Consider the following 25,061-nt stretch of genomic DNA (forward strand, 5'->3'; position numbering starts at 1 on the left):
GAATGTGGATGAGAGGAAAGAAGGACGAAAAAATCAAGTTTGTGATGGAAATTTCATGAAAAAGAGGTCAAATGCTCCTTCTCTCCCAAGAGAGCTCCAAGAACGTCAGTCTGAGGTCTGTTGGTTTTTTTTCCTTTAAGAAAATATTTGCTGCTTCTTTTCTACATTCCTTACACAGTCTAAACAACATTGAAGCCAAAGAGAGCTGGGTCTGGATGATAAACTTATTCTGGCTTTTTTAGTGTTCAGTTGTGAAATTGCTGATAGAAAAACTTATCCTTTTTAAAAATTTTTTAAGCCATTCACTTAAAGTGCACTCAAACAGAAGCAATTTTCTCATCATCTTCTCATCTAATCATGTCAAAATCATTTAACACTCAAAGATAGCTGTATTCACTGGGGGTTGTGGACATGCACCCTCTTTCTCTTCCCCTTTGTGCCAGGTAAGAGATCTTGCTGCCCTCAGTTCTGGGTGTTTGCTGCTTGTCAGTGTCTCCCTGGCCAGACACCATCCTCTCACCTGCCTGCCCAGCCAGGTCAGCCAGAGGTGCTGCTCCCTGAATGTCTGCCTGTTCACTTTGGTTGGAGATGCTCTGGGGTGTTTGCCCTGGCACTGGGCAGGGAAGGGGACACTTGTAATTGAGGCCTGTGACAAGAAGCCAGTTGGCAGGCACTAACCTTTTCCCCTGGCACAGCTGTTTGTGGAGCTCCCATCTGCTCAGGATTGTGGAAAAGCTGGCTGGATCAATGTAAATCACTTAAACCTCGAGGCATGGCCGTGTTACCAGCAAGGTGCCGCTCCTCTAAATGCCATGATTAATAGCCAGAGTCTGGGGGGATATTTTGCCCATGAGTGCCTACAGCAAACTGATTATAGAAGAAATCAGAAAATTGAAAGGAGAGTTGGGGAAATGTTCTGCTAACGCAGACTTAACAATATGAGAAATTGCTCAAACAGCTGATTTTTAGCATTTGTAATGCCTTCCAGCATTGCAGCATTCCTGTCTCAGGCAGGTTGTACTGTAGGGGCCAACAAATCAGTATCCTGAATGCTCCATGTCTCCCACAGTGGCAGTGGTAGAACAGGGTCATGTATGTGTGGGACTGTGCAAGAGGATGAGACAGCTCTTGGGAGGAAGGCTGTGAGACGGGTTACACAGGAAGGTTCTATACAGACCCCTCATCCTGGCTGGATAAAGGTTGCCTTTAGAAACCCTGCCCTGCACCAGAAAAGCAGGGGTCACACATGGCTGCTCAGGCCATCCCTCTCATTACTGGGTCATGATGTTATTCCTTTTCCAGGGTGGGGCAGAGATCTGCCACAATATCCCAAGAGTGTTTTGGTTTTGCCTAGCTTTAAACATGCTGGGATCTAATGCCCATTATACATGCTGTCTGTTGCAGCTATAGTCTGACCCTGTGCTCTCAGTATTCACCTTGCATTTCAGAGGTTTGCTGGTAAAGTGATGCCTGCAAACCCAATGGTGAAGATTTATGTCAGATATCTGATAATGGATTTTAAAAGATCCTGTAATGGAATAAACTGTATTGACAGAATGACTTATTTTCCCTTTTATAATTACATTTTTATTACCTTTTTTTTTTTTTTTGATTGCATAACTGTCAGGGAAGACACAAAATTATATCCTATATGGCATAGCAATATCAGCAGCAATCCTGCCAGAAGAAAAAATAAATCCCTACAATTTATTTTAGAGGTCAAGAATAGTCCAAAGTTACTTTTCTTTTAAGTTGCTAGATGCTGCCTAAATATTAGGCTGCTTTTTGTCTGCAGCAGACCCAGAGCACCCATGCAGACACACCAAGCTGGACCTCATGGCTCACATTAGGTGCATGAGCTTGGCCACGATCACCTGATTATGTCTGGAGATTCAGGCTGAGGATTGCATGGGGAAGCCTGAGGAAGGTGGTACTGCTACCTGCCAGCCCTTCTCCTGCTCCCTTTGCTCATCAATCAAATTCTGGGCTGCCTCAGCTCACAGACGTAGTTTTAAGGCAACAGAGGACTGGTGATCCTTGTCTGAATACACTGTGCTGTGGGCTGCAGCCTGATGAGCAGCTCAGGTACAGGGATGAAGGAGAGGAGGTGGGCAGGAGGAAGCGCACCAGCTCAGCCCTCCCACCCATCCATCAAAGCCATGAGCCATGCAGTGTTTTTCTAAATGTAACAGCTCTGCTGCTTCAAGGACACTTCTGGTGTCACAAATGCTGTGGCTAAACCAGGAAATCACTCATTTTGTACTCAAGATCAAAGATATTTGAGTGTGGTTCTTCTAAGGTGATGTGTACAATATAAGGTAAAGTCACTTTGTGTGTGTTTCATTGGGTCTGGCACTCCCAACCTGTCACATTTCAGAACATCTGAGGGTCAATGTCTCACCAAAATACAGCAGGTGGCTGTGCTGACTGAAAGGGTAGCTTGGGGTATAGATAGTAAAGCTGCCTATAGATGAAGCTGTTTGCAATACAGAAATAAGAGGTTCCTTGTTTCTTTAGCTGGGTAAACTCCTAGCTCTGGTTTTGACCCTTCAGGGGATTACAAGTTTGATACAAAACTTTAAAGTCTAGCAAAACTTGCTGGTTTTAAGTGATTTAAGTAATGTTAATTGGGTGAGGGTGCTGGTTTCTTCCACTATGCCAGCAGCAAAGAACTTTTGATAAAACATCTCCTGCTACCCTTTATTTCTGGAGATTACTTTCATGGCTAGCCGTGATGTTTGTTCAGGTTGACATCACTTTGCTTACAAAGAATTTTCCAAGTCTGGGATGAGGGATAAATCTGTTTTTTTTGTTTAGTCTGACCTGACCTTCTGCAATATAATGGAAGAAAAGAGAGACTGTATTTTTTTTATTGCTTACGAGTCATGATATATTGTTACAATGTATGGAAAGTGGAGTTCTCTTAAATGTCATTGTTTCATCAGAACTAACAGTAACATGACTGTAATTATTTTGTATTGGATTTTACTGCCTGGGGATAAATAAAGTATACTGTATTTAGCATTTTTCCAAATGAATATGATTTCCATAGAATCTGTCCAAAACCACTCCAGGAGTTAACTAGAATGCTAAAGTTCAAACATTCCTTGAATAGTCATCCTATTTGATCTAAAGTAGGCCATACCACTTTGCTGCTTTTTGTGATTTTAACCTGCCTGCTTCCAATATATTCCTCTTTCTTATTTTTAGCAATTCATCAAAATGAAGAAAACAGCAGTCAAGAAAGAAGAGGACTAGAAGATCTCAAGGATACCTCTGATGCACAGGTACATGTGTAAGATTAATGGAGTCTTAGGAATGTTTCCAGATCTACAAGTTGAAGACCTGCTTTCAATAGCTCTGGGAAATGTTTTTTCCTCGATGTTCTGTGCAGGGAGCATGTAGGAGGGAGAAAGTCTGCTGGATCTCATCTTATGTGACTATTTAGAATAAGATTGATGATTATTCTGGGAATTAATCCCATGATGTTGCAATTGGACAGCATTCTTCAGCTATCTTTCTGCTCCTTTTAGATAATACACATAGCATATACCAGATGTGAAAGTAAAATGAGATGTGTTTTAGGACGCAAGGGCATATGACATTTTGATTGAATTTTAATCACTGTAAGTAGACATGAAATGAAATAGGGATACTTATTAGTCACTCAAGTGCAAGCAACAACCTTCTTGTTTTTTTCCCTAGCTGCCCTCATTTACAACCAAAGCACATTTCTGGATATTGCTCAGAAGAAACTAAACTGCCTTTTAGAGTATTTTATTGTGGGATTGCTTACCCTTTTTAATTCTGTGAATCTTTTTTGATTAATCTGCAATACATTCAATCATTCCATTCATGCATTCAAGCTGTGCAAGTGTAAATGTATTGCTCATTGTACTGGTACTGATTATTGCTTTTAATTTGAAATTGATTTTTCCCAGTCTTGACTGTTCTTTTTTTTCCTTCTATTTCTCTTGCAAATGTTATGTTCCCCACCAGTTGCCACCTTTTCTCCTTCCCCTATATGCAGCTTGCAGTTCCTGCCTCTGATTTATCTTTCTAACATCTTGCCAAACTGAAAATTGGTGTGCAAGAAAGGATTTATGCTGATGTCTGTAAGCAAGCCTAGCTGGAAGGGTACAAACCATGTAGCCAAGAGTGCATTACAGAGATATAGGAAGGACCCAGAGGGAAACACTGACCTCACTGCACAAAAAATTTGGCTTTCTGGCTTTTTGTTGGATTTTTGTGGGGGGAGGAGGAGGGGGAAGGATTTAATGTATACTCAGTCCTATTCAGTTGGTGTAGTTATTACAGTTTTTTGAAAATGTTTGTTCCCATTTTTGACATAGACAATGTACGTGCAAAGCTCCTATGTAGCCAGCTATTAAAATTACCCATAATAACTTAAAAAGCCCATAAAAATTTATTATTGGGGTATTGATTCACCCAGATTTTAATTGACTGGAAACCAGCTTCTAAAATTTGAAAAAAATATGAAGCACATTTAAAATTCTACAATTATTAAATGAGCAGTTAACAAAAGTGTTCATGTGCTCTGCTGGGAGGAGAGCAGGAGCGTTATCAAAGCAGTGGTTACTCCAGTTTGTTGACACCATAAAAATGACATCCAATGAAGGCCAAATACAGTTTGTTTTAAAGGAGTGAATGATTTTTTCACTTTAGTGGGACTGTGCATATGACTGGAGCAAAGCAAGGCATTCTGTCTTTTGAGGCAGTGGTGCATGGTTTTAAGTTTTCAGGCTGATTAAAGGTGAAGTCAGTAATAATTACATTTTTTTCACCAGCTACAGAAAGAGAGAAAGGTACAGTGAAAGAAAACCAAACCACCAGAAACCTTCTGTTAATAGAATTGAAGGATGTGGTGCCTGCTCTAAACACTGTGCTCTGGGAGAGAGGCTTGATTTACACTTGAACTAGTTAGCAAAACTGGTAGAAGTGTGGAAAAAAAATGGCAAGGGGATTTTCAAAAGCAAACATGCTGTAAACAATGTAAATTATGTAAATATAAGATCCCATCTTGTCTTCCTAGGGATGTGTTAATTCACCTCTGTGTCATTACTAGGATGCTCATTTATGACCTAGGCAGAGGGAATATTTTCTGATGGATATGCCAAAGCAGAAAGTATGTTGTCAGCATCTTCCTTTTCCCACCCTCAGTAGTGACTACTTTGCCTTCGTTTCCATTAAACTTTTAAAAATTTAATTTTAAATATTACATAACCACACTTAATTATAGTAATTTTGAACCATGAATGGTAGTAAAGCTTTACTATAAGGTATATTCTTTTATCATTCATTAAGATAAAGCCAGTCAAACGATGCAACTTTTTGATTTTTCACTTTCACATATGTCAGTAATTGTATCTGTTTTGGTCTACATGAATTATGGGTCTAAGCACCAACAAGGGTTTTGGAGGTGTGTGCCTGCACAAAATGAAAATCAAAATTGTGCTTTGTAAGTAGGGTGATTTGCCTTTACCCTTTTGTTTAAAAGCTTTCAAAGTATTGCCTGGAAATTAAATTTGTATTGAGAAGTGAAAATGGCTAGTAATTGGATACTGTCAACATTTTCCTAAACAGGTTTTAGAAGCTGTTATCAATTAATTATTTTATTGACTTGGATGTTTCCTACAAGTATTTAGCAGAAATATTTATAGTGGAAAGTCAGCATAAGTAAGGAAACCAGAACTAAAAGTAAAGGAGTCATAAGTTTTTTTTTTTCTTAATTATGACAAACCATGTTTAGCCTTTTGTGTTTCAAGCGCATTCTTTACTCTCAGAGCCAAACATATGCAATTAATTTAATAATACCTTAGTCCTCCCAGATTTTTTTTTATCCCCTAGAATCCAAATTAAATAAATTTTTTTTCATGTTCTCTGCAACTCTTTAATTTAAGGAATTGTGACAGGAGGAGGGGACATGTTAAAATGTAGCATTTTTACTTGGTGGTTGTTGTAGGTCATGGATTACCTTCTCTGGACACATGTCCTGGTTCCAGCCAGGACAGGGTTAGTTTTTGCAATAGCCAGAGGTTATTCTATACCACCTCACATCATTGGTGGGGGCAGGGGAAGGGATTATTTTCCAGGCTGGAATATTGTGGAGGAGGTATTGGTTGGGTACTGTTGTTGAGGGGTTTCCATGTGAATGAATCATTCCTTATTTGTACCTTACATATCATTATTATTGTTGCTGTTATTGTTTGTTTTCTTATCTCATTGCTGTTTTCAGTAAATTGTTCTTGTGTCAACCTGTGATCTTTGCCTTTTGTGCCTCCAATTCTCCTCTTTAGCTACCCAAGGGAGGTGGGGGAAGAGAAGGGTGAGGGAGCAAGTGGCACCTCATTTAGTCTCAGTGGGAGCACTAAACTGGGGAGTGCCATTCCTGAACCAGGACAGCACAACAGGAAGGTGCAAAAGGTACCTCCACAGTACTAAGATCTCAGATCCAGTAAGAGTCAAAATCTTCATCATCCCAAAGTCCTAGTAGGTGATAACACTTTGAAGCTGTCCTTAGCCTACATGACACTGATGTAATACTCTGCTAGAAGCATCTTGCACTGATGAAATAAGCAGGCTCGATTTAGTTGATGTCCCCAAGCACTCCAAATGTTGGAAGTGCAGACACCAGGCCTCCCAAGTCTTAGGTTCCCTGTGCAAATTACTGGAGAAAAAGGAGACTATTAGGAAACAATTAATCTGACCACTTTTAAATGTTTAGTGTAGAGTAAAAAAACCAAAAAAATCTCTTCCTAAATACTCCTTTTTCTCTATTGATTAAACAAGTCTGGACAACTAGTTTACTATATTCCACATTTGATAAAATCAGTCTTGCTGTTGATCTGCAGGGGATAAGAGTGTGTCAGAACTGGTTTATAAACCAATGTTTTGATTTAAAAGATAAGGGGCACTGAACTCATGGACTATGTAAGGAATTTGAGATTAGGCAATGCAATTCCTTATTTTCTCAGTGGATTTCTGACCTTCAAACCAATGAGAGGGCTCATGTAGGGAAGCTGGGTTCCTAAGGAGGAGCACAGGACATTCAAGGGACAGGCTGTATATGGAATCCTTTACTTTATCAGAGCAGAGTGTCTGATGGAGACTTGTGAGGTGATGTCTTCATCCTGACTGGAAGAGTGTAGGCATGTACAAATTTCTTTCAATGAGCTGGGTAAAGATGACTCTCGATTTGGTCATGGAGCCCATTTTCTTCCATCAGCATTCAATAACTTATTCATAAAGTGGATTTGTTTTTTTCTTCAGCTGAAGAAATCTTAACCCCTACTTGTTGGTTGGAGAAACCAGCAGGCTGTAGGATGATTTGGGTGGGCACTCTCACACCTTCATCTATCATGGAACAGTAATTGCTCCAGGCCAAAAGATTGGACCCTGCAGCATTAGCAAGTCAGGGCATCCCTCGTTTTTGGGCCTGACTCAAAAGATGTATTGTGAATTCTGGAGTAGGTAGTAATTAATTTAAATTCAAGATGAACAGTAGAAAGAAAACTGTGAAGGAAGTTCACCAGAAAAATGTTTATTTGCAGATTGCCGTTGAAGTCATATAGCCTTGTCATAGCTATGCCACATGATGGGCCCTCCCAAGGCATCTGCTGCTCCCATCAGGAAACATCTGGGCTAATAAAAGCTGTGTGGTATCGTTGCCCCAGGTCTCAGTTGTGCAGAGGCTAAATCCATAACCAAATCATGGACAGTGATATCAGCCACTGACTTTGCAAGGAGCAGTTTAGCCCATATCAGCTAACTTTGCAAAGAGTCTCTACTGTGCCTGTGTGCAAACATGAATCCAGCTTTTTATATGTATCTATCTGGCATTTTTAGAAAACAACCATTTTGACAAAACACTATCAGCATAGCTTGAATAACAGATTTAGCAAAAAAAAAAAAAATAGTTCTAACATAGCTTTTAAAGCAAATGTTTCCTTCCCTAAACAAAACCTAGAGATACAGATTTGTTATTTACGGAATAAATAAATGTGGCACAACTGTCTTTTAACTCCTGAGTCTTGCATCTGTGAAAAATGGTTGGAGTGGGAGCAGAGGGAGTTATAGACTGTTATTTTTAGGACTGCCTTGTGTTGCACTTCATTCTTTTTCCAGGGCTGTTCCTGGCTAACTTTCCCATGAGTTTTTAACCTCTTGCTCTTGTTCTCTTATGTAACAGGAAACAGGCTGACAGGAACAAATAAAACACAGCATATCTGATAGTTGCACTCAGAGGAGAGGTTGATTTAGTTAGCCCTGCCTTCTTTCCTCCGAGCAGATGCTTTGGAGATTCAGATGTGCTTCTGTTCCTCTCCAGTTGTTTCCCGGGAAGCAGTGACTTGTTTGTGCTCAGCAAGTGGCACCGAAGTACCGCAAATATGAGAAAACAAATGCATTTCTTTTAAGGTTGAAATTTGTGGTGGTGTCATGTCCTGGGATTGTGGATTTAAGTATCTGTTTGCTCTTTCTCCCACCCTTAAGGCAGGAGTTTTATGCAAGCTTCAGGGAAGAGATGACATCGGACGGATTGAGCTGGTCCAAAAGCTGGCGAGAGACAACTGCCAGTTTTTGCAGGCGGATAGAAAAGCACTGGAGAAGGCAGAACAAGTAAGACATTTCTTATTTGGGCTTTTTGTTTCTTTCGGGTAGGGGAGGGAGATTTAGGTCACAAAACTGAAATAGCAAAGCTGATGGTCAGAATCCAGGGCACACATTAGTCATGGAGCTGTAGCTGCTCTCCTCTGGCATTTACATTTCTCTAAAGTGTGTTCAGGTCAATAATTGTCAACACACTTAAATTATTATGTTGTCATTAGCTGTCAGATGCTGTTATTAATATCTTATATTAGGATATAGCAGATGATTTCAGGATGCTTTTTACCAAATTGTTGGGTTTTACGGTGTATTTAAATAATGTATAAGGCATATGAATACTTCAAGTACTCTAAATGATCTTAAAATTACTTTACTGGGGAGATATTTGGATGCAAGTATTGGCTGAAACTTTTCAGTATGAATTAAAAATAATGGTTTAGATAGGGAATTAAGCAGTTTGTGTTTTTTTCTTTTAAATTGTGTTTTCAATCAAAAGTTACACTGAAGAGAGCAGCGTTCTGTTTAATGCTTCTGAAAGCACTTATTCAGATATTAATAACTGGACTGAAAATTCACAGAAACTTGACTGCTTTGCTTATAGCACAATGTCTCCTAATTTTGTTCTCCTAGTAAAGATTTCTATTCTGATTGCATATTCATCTAAAGGTGCAGAGGATAATAACTGCAAGAAACAACAGAAAACTCACCTAGTGTTCATGTCTCTTGCCATTATGTATATGCAAGTTATTCCATTTTCTGCTCACTGGACAGTAGAAAAAAAGACTTTTACTTTAGAAAAGAAGTACTTTTCAGCTCATCTGCAAGTTCATTCCTACTGAAATAAGGCTGTACAAAGGAAAAGAGAATGATGAAATGTTTTTTCAGAGCTTTATGCTGTTCTGTTTGGCAGCATAGAGGGTCTGGTCTGGTGTAGTTAGATGTGTAATCAGTAAGTGCAGAAGGGAGAAGGGCAGTTAGCTAGGCTAATTACCCAAGATTAAGTTGTTTCTCAGCTGACCCTCTAGCAATGGATGTCTGGGAGAATTTCTGTTTATCTTTCAACTGTATCCACAAAGCACAATTAAAAGTTGAGGTGCTCAAGCAAAGATTTTAAACCGGGGCAGATTTCTATTGTGTTTCAGGATTTGGAAACAAGATTACAGATATGTGGGCATAGACAAGAGGGGAGTGTTGAGGCCGATACTCAAAAAATTCAGTGGATATTTTTGCTGCTACTCTGGTCATTGCAAAGGGTGCTGTGGAGTCAGCTGGAGCTCTGTAGCTGCACAGATTACAGTACAGTTCCAAAAATGGAAAGGAAAGCAGCACTCAGCTTTTCTTCTCCTTTTGAAAAGTATGGTACTTAGCAGTTGCTGCTATTTAGGAGATGAGTGACTTCAGTTTAGCAGGAGCTCAAGCAATTTGCTCATACCCGTCCTGAGCAGTATAACACAGCAATTACTGCTCTCAGACAAGGATATGCCTTTAGACCTTTAGGACATATTTTAGAGGTGACAGCAAAGAGAAATGTCCTCTGAGAGACCTGGCAGAAGCCCAGGTCATTCCTCATGTGCCCTTTTTTTTCTGGGTGGGGAATGTCCTACAGCTCGTGCTGGCAATAATGAATCATGGTGTGCTTCTTCTCCCTGTTCTGCACATTGCTGGTCATTGTAGGGTGCATCCAGGCAGCCCATGCCCAGATATAAGAGAGACCTAAAGTCCTCATTGTGGGTGTGTCTAGTAAGCCCCCAGTTAGACTACCGACTTCATTAGGAATAGTCAAGAAGAAGGCACCCTGAATATGGGCAAGGTTTGTCATAGCATCTCAGTTTAGCTGACTCAGGTAACTACTTTCACTGGAAAAAATGCACACATTGCCTTGGCAGGGCAGTGGGTTGAATATGTTCAGGAAGCCATGAGCTCCCATCCCTTCCTCTCCCTCCCTTCCTCCTGTGTGCTCTGAGAGCTGATCCAGCGCACGTGCAGGTGACAGGATTTGACTGGCTGGGCAGGCTTCACTGCTTCAGGCAGATATCCCCCCTCTTCTCCAAGGAGAAAAGCAGCAAGCTGAATTGTAGTGAGTAAATTGTAGAGAATACTGCTTGGATCCAGGATTTCAGCCCTTCCCATCTCATCCTGCTGCTACAAAAGTGATGGCAGATTCATTGGCATTGGCTTACTCTCCAGTCCCTTGGGCTCACTGTAAAGGTTAGAGGAACAGCATGTTCAGGGTGTGGTATCCTTATTATGTGTGACGTGCCCATCTTTCATTTTTTAAAAAGTTTTTAAAGCATAGCTCATTTTACATTACTTTCTTTGTAACACAGGGTGATGGGCACTCAGTGTAGGAGTAAAATGGAGATGCTCTGTGCATTTTCCCACAGCACCCTCATTTCTCAGCAAGTAACCCTGCATTAAAGCTTTCACCAGCTTTCTCTCCTGGGGAGCTCACACTGGGCTTTCTTGGATTATCTGCCTTCCTCAAAGGAATGGCATGCAGTCTGTAAATGAGAGGCCTGAACACCCTGCCAGGCTGTTCTCCCTGCCCTTGGAGAGCCTGCTTATCCGGGCTGGCCTCCTGGCAGCTCAGCTCAAAGCAGAAATGCTGCTGGCTTGCAGGGCTTTGTGTTTCTGTCAGCATGGGCCAGTGTCACTGCTAAAAGCTGGGGGCTTTGTAACCTGCCTGGAAGTTAAGCTGCTCTTTCCAAGACAGCCAATGGGAAATTTTGCCTGAAGCAGAGTTCTCTAGTTTGTTCTCTTCTAGGAATATGAAAAAAACCCCAAAACCCCAACTTGAACATGTAGTTAGAGTTGTGCATATGCATAATTCCTCTCTACATGTATTGTGTTTCAGGCATGTGATGGGAAATGGAGTTGTGATTCCTCTGGTGTTATACCCACCATTTCTAAAGCAGGTCTCTTCAGATCAGTACAGACTCACATGGGTGTCCAGAATTAACAGCAAATATAAATGTATTATAATTGAGCTCTAGTGATTCCTGTGCTTTTCTGTAAAGGAGAAAGGGTTGTCAGCCTAATTGAAGAATTTGATACTGATTTGGTAGCCCAATAACTCTTTCCTGTACAGTGAATGAGGTGTGGAGTGTGATAGCAAGTTAGACTTGTTGATTATGAGGACTGGTAAACTCTCCTGTCATTCAAATAAATATTCACCATCTTCATCTGAGTTTGAGTACAGAAGTTAATGACTCACTTAAAGAAGATAAATGACATTTGGATGCACAAGAGGTTTATTGGCAGATAAAGTTCCTAAAGGTGTTCTTTGAGGTGTGGTGTTGGAGGTTTGCGGTCCACAAGGAATAGGTGAAGCATGGACTGGTTTGGGTTGCTAGTTCAGGAGAAGAAATATAATTATTTTTTCTCAGAAAAAGCAGATGGTCTGGAAGAGTGAATATGAATGACAGTTGGCTGGCTCACTGGTAGAAAGCTTGTTTTGGAACTAGTGGGTGGGAAAAGGGATTCCTTTAGTCTGCCTGTATTCTGGAGGGTGTAAAATTGGGGTATATATATCTTTATCTGTAAGATGATTTGTACAAAATCAGAAAGTCCATGCTGCTTCTTTTTTTTTTTAGTTTTCTGGTATGCTACCATTTCACATTTATGGTCTGAATGAAAAATGAGCTTTGAATAACTCATAATTTAAAAAGTTCTGTGTTCAGTTTCTGTTATATGTGAGCTGCTGAATTGATTTTGACACTGGAAGCTGACAGTGACCAGGCTAGACTGGTATATTGGAACTGGTGCTCCATGGTAGCACACAGTGCCAGCTTCTTCTCTGGTAAATACAGTGTTTGAAAAGTGCTCTAACTATAATGGGTGCTCACAGACTTGTAGAGAAAAACAAAAACTAACGGTGACTTTTTTCCCTACTCCTTCTTCCTAATGTGTTAGAACAAGGTGCTTAATAAAGGCACTGAACCTACTGTATGTATTAGTTTCCCTGAAACTTCAGCTTTGCTAATGAGTAGAAAGTAAATAGAACTAAATAAGCTTCTAAATAGGCAGATAAGCTTCTTCTCTGTGCTTTTGCATTCCTACAGTGTATTGATAAATAAATAAAATGAAATTATTGTCTAAAGCACACAGAAATTATTTTAATATCAAATGTGGGGTAGCGTAAAAAAACTATGCAAGCTTGCAGTTCTATTTTTATCATGACATGCAAATCATACTCATAAACCTAGGGAAAAATGAAACTGGATATTTGTATTTTTATGTAATTTAAATATTTCATTTCCTTAAAAAAATTGCTTTGACAGAAAACAGATTAAAAAAATATATTGAAATATTCAGCTATAGAGCAAGCCTGCTTTTTAGAGAGGTTTGCTTATTATTAGCATTAATTATAATATAGAAAGCAAGCTGTGTGTGTAAAGCCATTTGAAGTCATTTATCATGGCTTTTTTTCCCGTCCAGCATACATTTAGGATGCATTCAAGGTATATTTGCACTAAACCATAGTTTTTGAAATTCCTTTTAGCCAACTATAACTCGAATAATGCCTTTGTAATAATGTGAAAATGTGTTGTACAGTATTTCAAGTTATTATTTCAGTGAAGCGTTGCACTCATTAAGAAAATCATGTCTATTTATAGTGCCATTGTTTAAGTAAAATGGTAAAAGGGCTTTTCACCTCAGCAAATGGAGAGAATATTCTTTAGATTATAGTATCATTTTCATAGTCAGATCAACTGAATAAGATGTTCACAAACTGACAGTAATGTTCCAAGGAGGTTCTTCAGTACTTTGCTGCATCAGGAGGAACGGGAATATTTCCTAAATCCACCCTGTACTCCCTTTACAGATTAATCTATATATTAGTTAGAATTCCCTGCTGCTTAAATGAGTGCTACACTTGAGTGTATTGATTCTGTGACTTAATTCAAGATGAAATAGATATATTATATGAGGCAGGTATGTTTTCAGAAGGACAACAGATACTGAAGAACAGTTCTGTTAATTTGCTGGGTACTAACTTTTGTAATCAGTGGTCTCATTAGGAAGACAGATGATTTGCTCATTGAAGCAGGTTAGTGGTTGAGCTGAAGCTGTTAAAAGGCTTATAACAGAAGAGTAATGATTTAGAGCCTTGAGTTGTATAGATTGCTCATGACTGAGGAATTTCATAAGGAAATTCCAGCCATGACACACCGGGGTATTTTTAGGGTGCCCAGCTGGACACCTGCAAGGAGACAAGAATGAATGTCAGGACGTGTCCAGAGCTGTAGTTCTGGTTAGCTTGACAAAGCTGTGGCATCGGGCTGATGTACTGCTGGATTGACAGTCAGTAATCAGGACTCCAGTGGAAAAATATTCTTTAAAACATTGACATAAAATGATGTCTGAATACAGTCAGTGAGTGAAATCTATGGGTTACTTTCTAAAAACATAATCACTTTTGCTCTGTTTGGGACAGATCTATTGGGTAGCTTGTAGGTTTATTGCTTTTGACTCTTGGCAGCTGCTGTGCATCTCTTGCAGAGCTGTGGATCAAGTGGTCATAACAACTATAGCACAGCTTTGCAAAACCTTTCATGGCCTGAATAGCTATGAGGGGGTATAGATGTCTAAAGTAATTTAAACAGAATGGCCTTAGCATGTCAGCACAGGAGTTCGCTGTTTCTCTTTATACCTCTTGGACCTGCCAGCACTAGTAGAGAGAGCTGTACCAGGGTAAGATGATAGTTTGCAATTTTGATTTAGTCTTCTAGTCCAAGCCAAGAAAAAATGAATCTATCAATGAGATTGTCAGTTATACCTCCTTGTTAAGTAAGAATAAGTAATTAAGAGTTAGGTACATGTTTGCTGTGGAGGTAACTAGAAGTTCAAGTCTCTGGTCTGAATCAGGGGAAAAAGGGAGTGGAATCTAGTTCTGTCATGTTCTGGAGAGAATGTCCCATTCCAGATGCTCGATTTTTCATCTGCTGGAATGAATGCATAGCCCCAGGTGATCACCTATTTTTCTTAAGCCAACCTCTTTATCTTCTGAGAAGAAAAGGTTTCTGCAGGTCCTAGGCTTTTAAAAAATTATTTTTCTCTCTTTTTTTTTTTTTTTTTTTTTTCCTTTTTCACCCTTTTTTCCTTTTATTTTCCTTTATTTTTTTACCAGTATGGCACAGGCATAAGCATCTTTTTGAAGTGGAAAAAGTTTGCTAGAGATAAGGATCCTCCTGTTCAGATGTAGGACTGGGATCATCTGCATATGTGTTTCAGTCTTTTGCAGCACTTTAAAAATTATTATAGAATTATTTTTATTTACTACATACTTTTAAGAGGACTTCCTGTTCCTTTTTTTGCATCTATTTAATGTGGCCAAAGTTTTGGTGGAGAACATCCTCATGTCAGGAGTGCAAAAGAGTGGTGAAATTATGTGATCCTTCTCCTAATAAAAAAAAGCACTCAAGTCATGCTTGTTGCTCCCATGACATATTGTGAACATAGTATAGGAACACATTGAATAGAAACCTCACTATTTTCCTTTAAGTCAAGTTACATATTCCCACAATACTTTCTTTCCTCCAGATGCTCATCCTAGTGTTTAAAAGAAAAGAAAGCCTAATTTTCTCCTCTTTGATTTATTCTGTAACATTATACTACTTTGTATAGGAGGAAATTCCGCATACACGTTTTGCATGCTGGGCTTTCTTTAGAGTGGAATGGTGACTCATTCTTTTGCGGGACAATGAATTAGGTCCTGTGCTGAAAGGGGTAAAAAGGGCACATGGTATTTAGCAGACTAAAACCTGGGAGACAGAACTTTAAATTTTTATTTTTGACTCTGTTGGTTACTTAGTAAATAACCTTCTTTAAATCTCATCACTTTTCTGCATCTTTGCTTACCCAGGTATAAAATGAGGTCTTAAACGTGTGGGACCTTGAAGGGTGCCATAAACCTTGCAGTGGTTAATGAATGTTGAGGAATTGCTTTGGGATCCTTGAGACTTGATTCTGGGATCTCAAGGAAGCTGGAAGTGGATTGAAATGTTGATGGCCAAGGGGAACTTTTAAAAAAAATCCTGAGCATAGCTGAGGTGAGGCCAAACATTTGCAGTCCCTACACAGCCTCTCGGTCCTCAGGCATCGCTTCAGGGGCTGTGCTGTCCCAAACACTTGTCCTCAACCCTGGGCTGGCCCACGTAGTGCTGCTTTTTGAGACAACACAGGGAATAATGAAGCTGAAAAATACAAAGAATACACCTTCCTTGTGGGGTTATTGTCCAACTGGATTGGTTCCCCTCATATTCTGGGGACACAAATACAGGGTGAGAATGAGATATGGTGTCAGGAATGACCTGTGCTGGCAAGAGCTACTTTGCTGCTCCTGGTGAAACACAGCCATCCTAAATTCCCCATAGCTTGTGACTTACCCAATCCAGAAACTGGACTGGATCAAATGAAATATCCTGGCAATTTTTTTGGTTGGCAGTATTTTAATCTAGATCCTGTGTTTCACCAAGTGGCTTCATCAAGGCACACACGCACACAGAAGAGGGTGAGTGACAAATGGGGGTCAACATCCAGGAGCAGGAGAGGACAGGAGTGTTGTTTCTCATGGGCAGCAGGACTACACAATTCTGTTGGTATCAAGACTGAAAGCATGGCTCCTTGGTCCTGCCTTTGCTCCATTTACTCACATGAAGAAGTAGAGAAACTCTCTGAGAGCTGCAATCTGCAATCTGCAGGTTGTCACTATCCCCTGCTTCTGTGTTTCTCTCCAGATTTTGAACCACTAGCCTGCTTATGTTTCTAGACTGTCTAAAGGCTTACAAAGAATTAATCTTATCATATTCTCCTTTTGGAGAAATAGAAATATCAGTTTATTAGTTCAAAGCATCTGCTCTTTGGTTTTCTGACATTAAATTCTCCCTCTATCCATGTGATAAATACATTTGATGACATTCTGAATGTTCTTTTCTCCATTTTCCTGATTTATGACGTCAATAAATTCCCAGTTATGCTGATAATAAAGTGAATGTATCCTGCCATCTACTTCTGTACAGTTGCTACTACCCTTTTTCTGGGAACTCCGAATAACAAAGGTGTCTGAATCTCTCTGTTAAGTTAGGGAGTTTGTTACCTAAATTCAAGAAGATAAAAAAGAAAAGTTGATAATGCTTTGAATATGTACCATGCAAATTTTGGTCAGAAATTTTAATCAGTTTCTGAATTTCAGGAATAGTAATTTTGTCTTTCACCTTTCAATGGTGCAGAACTTTTAAGTAATTAATGGTTTTTGTTGGAATTGAAACTAATCTCGTTTTGGCTTATAGTCTAGACCCAGCTGAAAAGAACTACCCAAGATAACTGGAAAACTTTTTGATAAGCTAGAAACCACAGTTATCTACCACAGCTTCCTCTTTAGAAGTTGTCTGAGATTCTGTAGTCTGCCCAGAAATCAGTCATGTAAAAAGGATTCAGTGCTTTAGGTATCAATTTTTTTCTCTTTCTTGTTCCTCTTATCCTCCTGGATAACTTCAGGAAGGATGTTTCCTTTCATTGTAGTGAAGATTTGGGCCAGTAACACAGAAGATACCTGTAGATTGTCATTAAACAAGTAAACACATTTCTGCATGCCAAACATTGCTTTCTTTCAAATAGAAACTACATTGGAGCAAATTCTGTAGTAAGATCTGGAGTCTGTGCTAAAGCCAGTGTGATTCCAGTGGCAGGATGCTCTGGAGTCAATGAGGCCTGTGTCAGGACCTCACTGGAATAAATGCTGACAGCATTTGTTGGCATCTGTTCCTGCAGGCATGCTCTGGAGACCACCTGAAGAATGCCAGTGTACAGACAGCCTTTCCCCTATGTTCAGCTGCCTCTCCTGGACCAGAGTCAGGCTATCTGCTCTGAGGACTTTCTGGAAAAGTGGCAGCTGTAAAGTGACTCTCTCTGCCTTGTTTGTTGAAACCACATACACAGCAGGAATGTCAGGATACTCTGACCTTGTATTTTTTGCAGGCTCCATTTTTTGCCCCAGTATTTATTTATTTTGATCATGAAACCTCCCTAAAATCTCCCCCCAAACCTGTCCTTTTGCTATGGCCATTCCATCACTCACTGTGTCTCCATATTAAAGTTTAATTCAGCCCCTGCTGATGTTAATAGATATTTTTTGGTGAGAGCAGTATATAGCCTGTAGAGTCGAAAGCTTTTGTCACATCGTAGCCATGGAAGGTGGTGGCATTTTGCAAGATGTGCTTGACACATGGCCACCTGTGGAGAGTGCTGATTTGGTAGCAGTTAATACACCACTTGCATCCATTTTTCTTGGTTCTGTGCGGCAGCTCAAAGAGCAAAGGAATGAAAACCCAGGCGATTAGTGGTATTTTTGCTGACTATCTTCCTCTAAATCAAAGCAGGTATTCCCCTCTCCTTCCTCGATTAGTGTTCCTACCGCTGTGCAGCACCTCCTGTATTCTAATTCACAGCACATGAAAACGAGGTCTCAAGTGCATATGCACGCATTTCATTTTAACTACCCAGTGAAAAGTTTTAATTAGGTGTTTCATGTGGAAACATGAAACAGGGTTTGAAATTAGCAATGACCTTGCAGACTTCCTCAAATATATTTTCTGATACCGTGTGGCAGGCAGTTCCCAGCTCTTTTTGTCACTGCCTGGAACGCGAGCATCCGAGCGGGGAAGGCTCTGACGTGTGGGAGCAGCAGCAGTTGTGGGTTGCAGGAAAAAGTACTTTAGCCTCTTTTGATGACTGGGAAAATAATAGGATGACCTAACTCAGGAATAGCATGAATGGTGGCTGGTAATTCCTTTAACAGCTTGCTGAAGATCAAATCTTAGATGGATTTCCAGGCTCTGAAAAGGGTAAGCCCTGAACAGGGGGTGATGCTGAGCTACACAGCCCTGTTTGATCAAGGGAAGGGCCTACAGCTCACATGCCTTTGTTGGCTGCTCTGCATCAGCTCTGTCCCCTGCCAGCCTGACTGATGCTGCTTTCTCACTTGGAGTGGCTGAACTGAGAGCACCACCCCTCATTTAATCTCCATTTTTCCTGGGAGGTGAGGGGAGTAGACCTGTGTGTTGTATCAGGAGAAGCATTCCTACTTAGTTTGGTCCTGGGAGGAACAAAGACAAGCTTTGCTCTTTTTAGCAGAGTAGAAGACAAGCATAGAAGGCAAATGTGCATCACCTTTTTGGTTTGGTTGCAATATCACAGTGTCTCTCCTGTTTTTAGAGGTACTAATATTTGTTCAATAAATACAGCATCAGTTTAGGCCTTTTTACAAAATACTTTTATATTGCAAATAGGGGATTATTCACTACCACAGGAATGTTTAAAACACATCTGTGGATACAAATACAACTGTTAAAACTATTTACTGTTTGCAATATATGCTGTTTGGCCATATTTAGCAAGTTAATAGAGACTGGATGTGGTCATGGTCAGAGAAGATGCTAATCAGAGCTGACTAGAGTGGCCACAATTTCAGTTCTCATACGCAAAGCCTGGTTGTTCAGGCTTTGGGCTAAAAAACACATATATTCAGGCCTGGGCTTCCTTGTGTGAACAGCAAATAGCTGGAAATGTACTGACACTCTGGCTGTGTTTCCTCAGGTGAGAAACAGGAATCTTTTTCGTGTAATCACACATTAATTCAGTCTGTCTAAATAATCTCTTAAGTCTCTACACAGTACCTGTATTGAGCTAATCATTGGGCCATATTGATTTCTTTTTGGATTCTTGGATTTTGATGAACTCATGAAAAAGGAACATGTGGCTTCTAAGCAGAGCTTCATCTGCAGTGAGTTCGTTACTCCAATTTCCCAAAGAGACAGAAGAGAATTAAGCTAGGTTGGATTTTCCTACCTGCTTTATCATTGGCATCGCAAGACTTTTCCAACAGAGTTTGAGCAGTGCCCAGTGCTGCACTGGGAAGCTATCAAATCCTGCATATTGCAGATGATGGTCTCCTGCATCTGAGGTCTTTCTCAGGATTTTACCAAGGATGGTCAGAATTCTTCTCCACCAAGGAATTTGCAGTGTTTATGGTCCCCCAGTTCTCCTTCTGTAGAGACACCTGCCTACATGTGCATGTGCTGTACATATTTATTCATTAAGCAAACTGCATACCTTGCTAAAAGCAAAGACAATCTCCTACAAAGACTACTTATGGAACCCCTTTTCACATTGTAGAATGAACCAGTTATTTAAACACATCATTTCAGTTGTTAACATAAAGAAGATGCTTTCTCCTGGTGACCCATCTGTTCTGACAGTCCTCTCATTCTCTTTCTCTTTTCAGATTGCATTGGTGTTTTGTCTAGCATATTCTGAAAAGTTGCAATTTCCCTTTCAGTTCTTCATATTAAAACCTGAGTCTTGGTCATCAGAAGGGGTGTTTGAGTAGTTAGGGTGCACTGGCTGGGTGAGAGATACTATAGATAGGTTGAAGCAGATACCTTTTTTAAGTCTGAACACCTGAACCACGTGAAACTTGCTCGTGGCAGATTCTTAATGTGGGACACTCAAATCAGGTACTTACTTAAAAATGACCGCTATAAATTCTTTTTTTTTTTTTTTTCAGTGTGTGAGCCATAGCTTTCATTTCCAAGGATGCCTAAAAATGTGCCTCCCTTACTTCATTTTAGACACTTCTTTGTAGGAATGTATGCAGGAACTGGGGGAACATGTTCCAATTTTCCAGCAGAGCTGTGGGTACGTGTGCTGGTTTGTGTGGGATCCGCAGCCATGTGTAGAGCAGGGCTGCTCTGCTCTTGGACTGGGTGCCCGTATGCTCCCTGTAACTCATCTGTTCTCACTCTCCCACCCCCAGCTGTCACACAGACATACACATATGTATATGTGCAGTTATGATTGCCTCTTCCCTAGAGCAAAACTTAGTTCTGTACCCAGTAGGCAAAAGGACTACAGTTTCACCACACCACTTTCCTTTGCAGCTGCTGTAGCAATGCTCTCCAATTCTGTCTAATATTTTTACTGGTTAATCAATTGACACATACTGTTTTCATTGCAGTGACATGTAAATAGTAAATATTTGCATTAGACAAAAGCTATACAGTAAATCATTCAATAACTATTGTTTTAGAATGCTATTAGTTTTTAATCTGTGTGATGTTCAATATGTATTAAGGATGCTCTAAGAATAAAACCAGTAAAACAAATATAAATTTACTCATTTTAGTATGGTAGAAATTCACATCTTACCTGCTATAAGAAGAAACAAAAATTCAGCATTCCAGCAGAAATATCAAAAAGCTGTAAAAGTTGCTTGACCATTATCTTGTCTGAATTAGCTCTAAAATCAAAGGCATTTGCAATCTTCCTTGTAATTCATTAATGCTGCAGTTTCCAGTGTTCCAGTGCTCTTGTGTGTGGAAAAGATCTGCGTCAAATAGTTGGATGCCCAGCCTGCTTGAAAAAATTCCTATTGATTGAGGTCTAATAATACACCCCATCCAGAGAGTCTTCATTTAGACAATTTTGTGAACACAGCAGAACATGCAATAACAATATATTCATCTTTGCTTTTATAAGAAATAATTTGTTCCAATTATTTTACTTTTTTTTTTTTTTTCCCAAGGTTAAGTGCTTGTTACAGCAAAACTTCTTCACTTTCCTACCTTAGACAATATATTTAATGAACTTTATCTGTATTGACTTGTTAAGGGCAAGGTGCTAGGAACTACCTCTAAATAGACTAGAGCTTTTATGGAAATGAAAGCACCAAAGAGTTGCTTCATCATGGGAAATCACTGCCAAATGTCGCGTAAGCTCTTGCTCTCCTGGCAGACACAATGTAGAGAAACATTTTCATTTTTAGCATCTTGACATTCAACTTTTTGACTTCTAATGCTTTACAACTTTTTAGTATATGAATATTTTCCATTAAAATGTGTTGTTAGGAATTTGCTTATATTGAAATAACAATTGAGATAATATAGAGATCTAGATAATTAGAAACTTAGATCATGCTGTACAGAAGCATTTTAATAAGATAAATTAAAACCTGCATTTTATTTTTAGCATAGTCTAATATTTAATAAGCTAAAGCTGAAAATCTGATGAATTGGCAATGATTTTGTGATTTGATATTCAGAAAGAATGTGTCCTGAATACCAAATGAATTAAAGTTCCTGTGGAATATCATTGCTGCATTTTTTATTTTGACCTTGAGAACTGTGTTGGTTTAGTGTTTTTACACTTCTGACCTTGAACACAGTAAATGGAAAAACAGTGCTGAAGGTTAGCAGGGCTTTTTCTTGAGTTATCATAGGGGAATGGTTTGAAGTTTATGGAGGTGGAGAGAAATTGTCTTCAAGATCTTCAAATAGCATGAAAGTTTTGGTGATGACAGCACTTTAACTTATCATTATCCTAAAAATGTCCTTCTGAGCTTTTACACAGCTAAAAGGAAAAGTGACTGCAAAATGGAGTTTAAGTAATGTCAGGAGGATGGGCATGCCCAGGAAGCTGCTAACAAATCTCTTCTGAAGCTGCAGAAACATATCTTCCTGCACCAGGGGTGTGAGTCCTCACAAAATATCCTTGGTGTAGCCTCATTTTGGTAGGTCAGGTGAGTAGCTATGTGTCGAGATCATACTTCCCATGTCAAGTAAATGCTCACGAGCACAAGTCTCATCCCCCTGTTTGCTGGTTGCTAACAGGCAGCCAGAGCACCAGTACAGATGAAGGGTAGGTGAAGAAAGATGCTTTGCACAGGGAGAGTTTTGTCTGGAATAAACAGAGGTATAAAACAGACAACAGGCTTGTGTTTTCATTTTTTGTCTTTACTGAATGGATAGTTACACTGTTAACTGCACATTCATTACTTAACCTGGGAAAAAATCCTAACATATTTCAGGAGCATTAGATAGTGATCACTTCCATTTTAGGGGAGCAGAAGAAAGCGTAAGCAACCTCTGCTTAGGATCATCTGAAAATATAGTAAATTTTATTAAAAATTTAACAGAAACCTAGTGTTTTAGATTGGATTTTAGACTTTGTCTTTCCCCTACCCCCCTGCCCACCACTGTGGTCTCTGTGTTTCTGATTGCCTCCAATGCATGTGTTAAAATTCAAGGTATCCATAAGGCACATGTCCTCCTGACCTAGTGCTGTAGTTATGATGATGCATAAAATAAATCATTGCAATTACTGAGGCAGTCACAAGCACTTAGTAACTCATACAATTGTTTCTTGAAACATGACTGCACTGAAGAAAGGATCATTAGTTATTTCCCTGGAGTACTTGGATATTGTAACCCTCTCCACAGGGTTCTGTTAGGGAGTTAAGACCTGAACATCTGTCCATACATCTCATTTTATGTTTCTGTTACTCAAATGCTCTGTGATAGATGGTGAACTCCAGACTGTGTGTCTTCTTCACCTGCAGCATCTCCTCATCTATCAAAGTTCAGGTCAAATAGTTAATGGCCAACCATGTGGGAAGGAAGAACCCCGTAATGACAAAGTAAACAGGTCTAAGAAGTAATTTTTGGAAGAACTTATAAGAGAAGGTGAATTTATGAGATTTATGACATAAAAAAAAATTCTGAGCAGGGAGAAAGAAGTTGGCTAGGATGAGATCTCACAGTTATACATGAAAAGGATGTAGCTGTAGAAAGCTATAAAAATTGTTTGAAGCTATGATGGTCAGAAAAGAACCAAAGCTAGAAACGGGGAAGGGGAGGCAGGATCAGAGATACATGAGAGTTTCAGTATTCCTTGGGTGGCATAATAGGTGTTGGCAGTGTCTAAGTAGTCTGTAGTTATGGGATGTGATGAGGGAAGAAGAATGGGATCAGAAGATACATCAGCGGAAAATTGCAGCCCGCAGTGAAGCCTTTGTTGGCTGAAGAAATCCCTGTGCATACAGTATGATATCAGAAGCTGATAAGTGGCATCATGGAGTGTCACTCTCTCCCTATAGATAACACCAGCTTGCTTAGGAGGAGATGCTTCAAGGAAGGAGAAGGGGAGTGACCCAAGGGAGATTGTTTGGGAGTCTGGTGTCAGTGCTGCTTCTCATGGTGAATTTAACTGAAGAGAGGAGCCTTATGTAGGCATGATAGTGGCTGAAGAAGAGCTAGAAAAGGGCAGCAGGGAAGTACAGTGAAAGCCCAGTAGCTGATGGATGGGCTGAGACTTTATGGATGGGACTGTCAGTAGAGGAACATGGTTTGACGAGTTGTTCTGAAGACGCTGTCCCCTACCACGTGGAGAAGGGAAGGATATGTCAGGCAGAGCTGGTGTGTTATGTGCTGATAGTATCAGAGCCCAGCAAAACATGCAGCAGCCTGGCTGAGGGTAGATCAGATGTCCTTGTTTTGGAGGTGGCAATATCCCTTAGAAGGGTGGAGCAGATGGCTGTAGGCAGCAACAGCTCCAGCTCCAGCATGATTTGCTGCTGCATGTCTGGCAGCCTCCATGGCAGCAAGGCTTTTCTTTCCAGTGCTCTTGTGAATGGTCTTCTGGTGCAGGGGGTGCAACATGAGTTTGAGGTACTGTGTCATTGTAAGGTTTCGTGGTCTTGCCTGAGGCAAATCCCAGCAAAACATTCATTATTTGATCTTTTTTTTCCCAGTATTTCTTCCTGTTCTAATGATAGAGCTAGTTAAATCTCCCCACATAAAAATAGCACTTGGGATTACTTCTGTCAACTTTTTGCAGAAGAGACAGTGAAATCTGGACTATGCCACAGTTCTGCACATGTTCTCCCACAGAGGAACCATTCCCTGCAGAGGAGGTCACACAAGGAGGCAAATGAGTGTTTACTCAAGATTCCTTGCATCTCATTGCAGATACAATGTGATTTACCAGTTGCCATGGTAACAGTGCATTTTTCATTCCATAACTTGAATAAATGTTGAGGTTGCCCTTGGTATAACTAACTTAGCTCCCTTCTAAAGTTGGGCACAATTGTATTATCTAAGGAAAGCAGAGAGGATTCTCCCAACATTCCTACTGAAATAAATTTAGAGCATATAGGCACTCAACAAGCAGGTACGTAATTACATCAGGCAAAAAATAAAGAGTAAATTAATATCTGATTATTTAAAATCATAAAATATAAAGAAATACAAAATGTTGCTTCATAATGTGATATCATACATTTTTCTGTAATTTGTATAGCTTGTGACACTTTGCTTTTCTTCAATACATGAAAACTTATTTAATAATTTTATTTAATTTTCTTTATATCATTATGCAAGAAAGCACTTTTCTTCTTTTTCCTTGTTGTAATCCTGCAATAAAATTTCTTTATTTCTTGGGGGCTATAACCTCCAGTTCTGTATTAATTATTGCTGACAAGAGTTGATTGTTAACCTGCTTTTCCCCACCTCCCTTATTCTTTTATGTTTTCCTTTTGCTAAATGTTGACAACAAACATTGTGCCAAAACAAAAAAAAAAGCAACTTTTAATTTGCTTCTGA

General features: G+C 39.7%; 1 protein-coding gene across 1 annotated transcript in view; it reads left to right on the forward strand.

The window, feature by feature from the left end:
- RAPGEF5 (Rap guanine nucleotide exchange factor 5) overlaps positions 1–25,061 on the forward strand; it is a 155,566-nt gene that overhangs the window by 57,133 nt on the left and 73,372 nt on the right. Inside the window, exons 8-9 of the mRNA XM_021538260.2 lie at positions 3,211–3,287; positions 8,512–8,637. Of these exons, the coding sequence (XP_021393935.2) occupies positions 3,211–3,287; positions 8,512–8,637 (203 nt within the window). The remainder of the gene's footprint in view (positions 1–3,210; positions 3,288–8,511; positions 8,638–25,061) is intronic.

The sequence above is a fragment of the Lonchura striata genome, chromosome 1 (genome assembly GCF_046129695.1).
Source record: "Lonchura striata isolate bLonStr1 chromosome 1, bLonStr1.mat, whole genome shotgun sequence".
Lineage (NCBI taxonomy): Eukaryota > Metazoa > Chordata > Aves > Passeriformes > Estrildidae > Lonchura > Lonchura striata.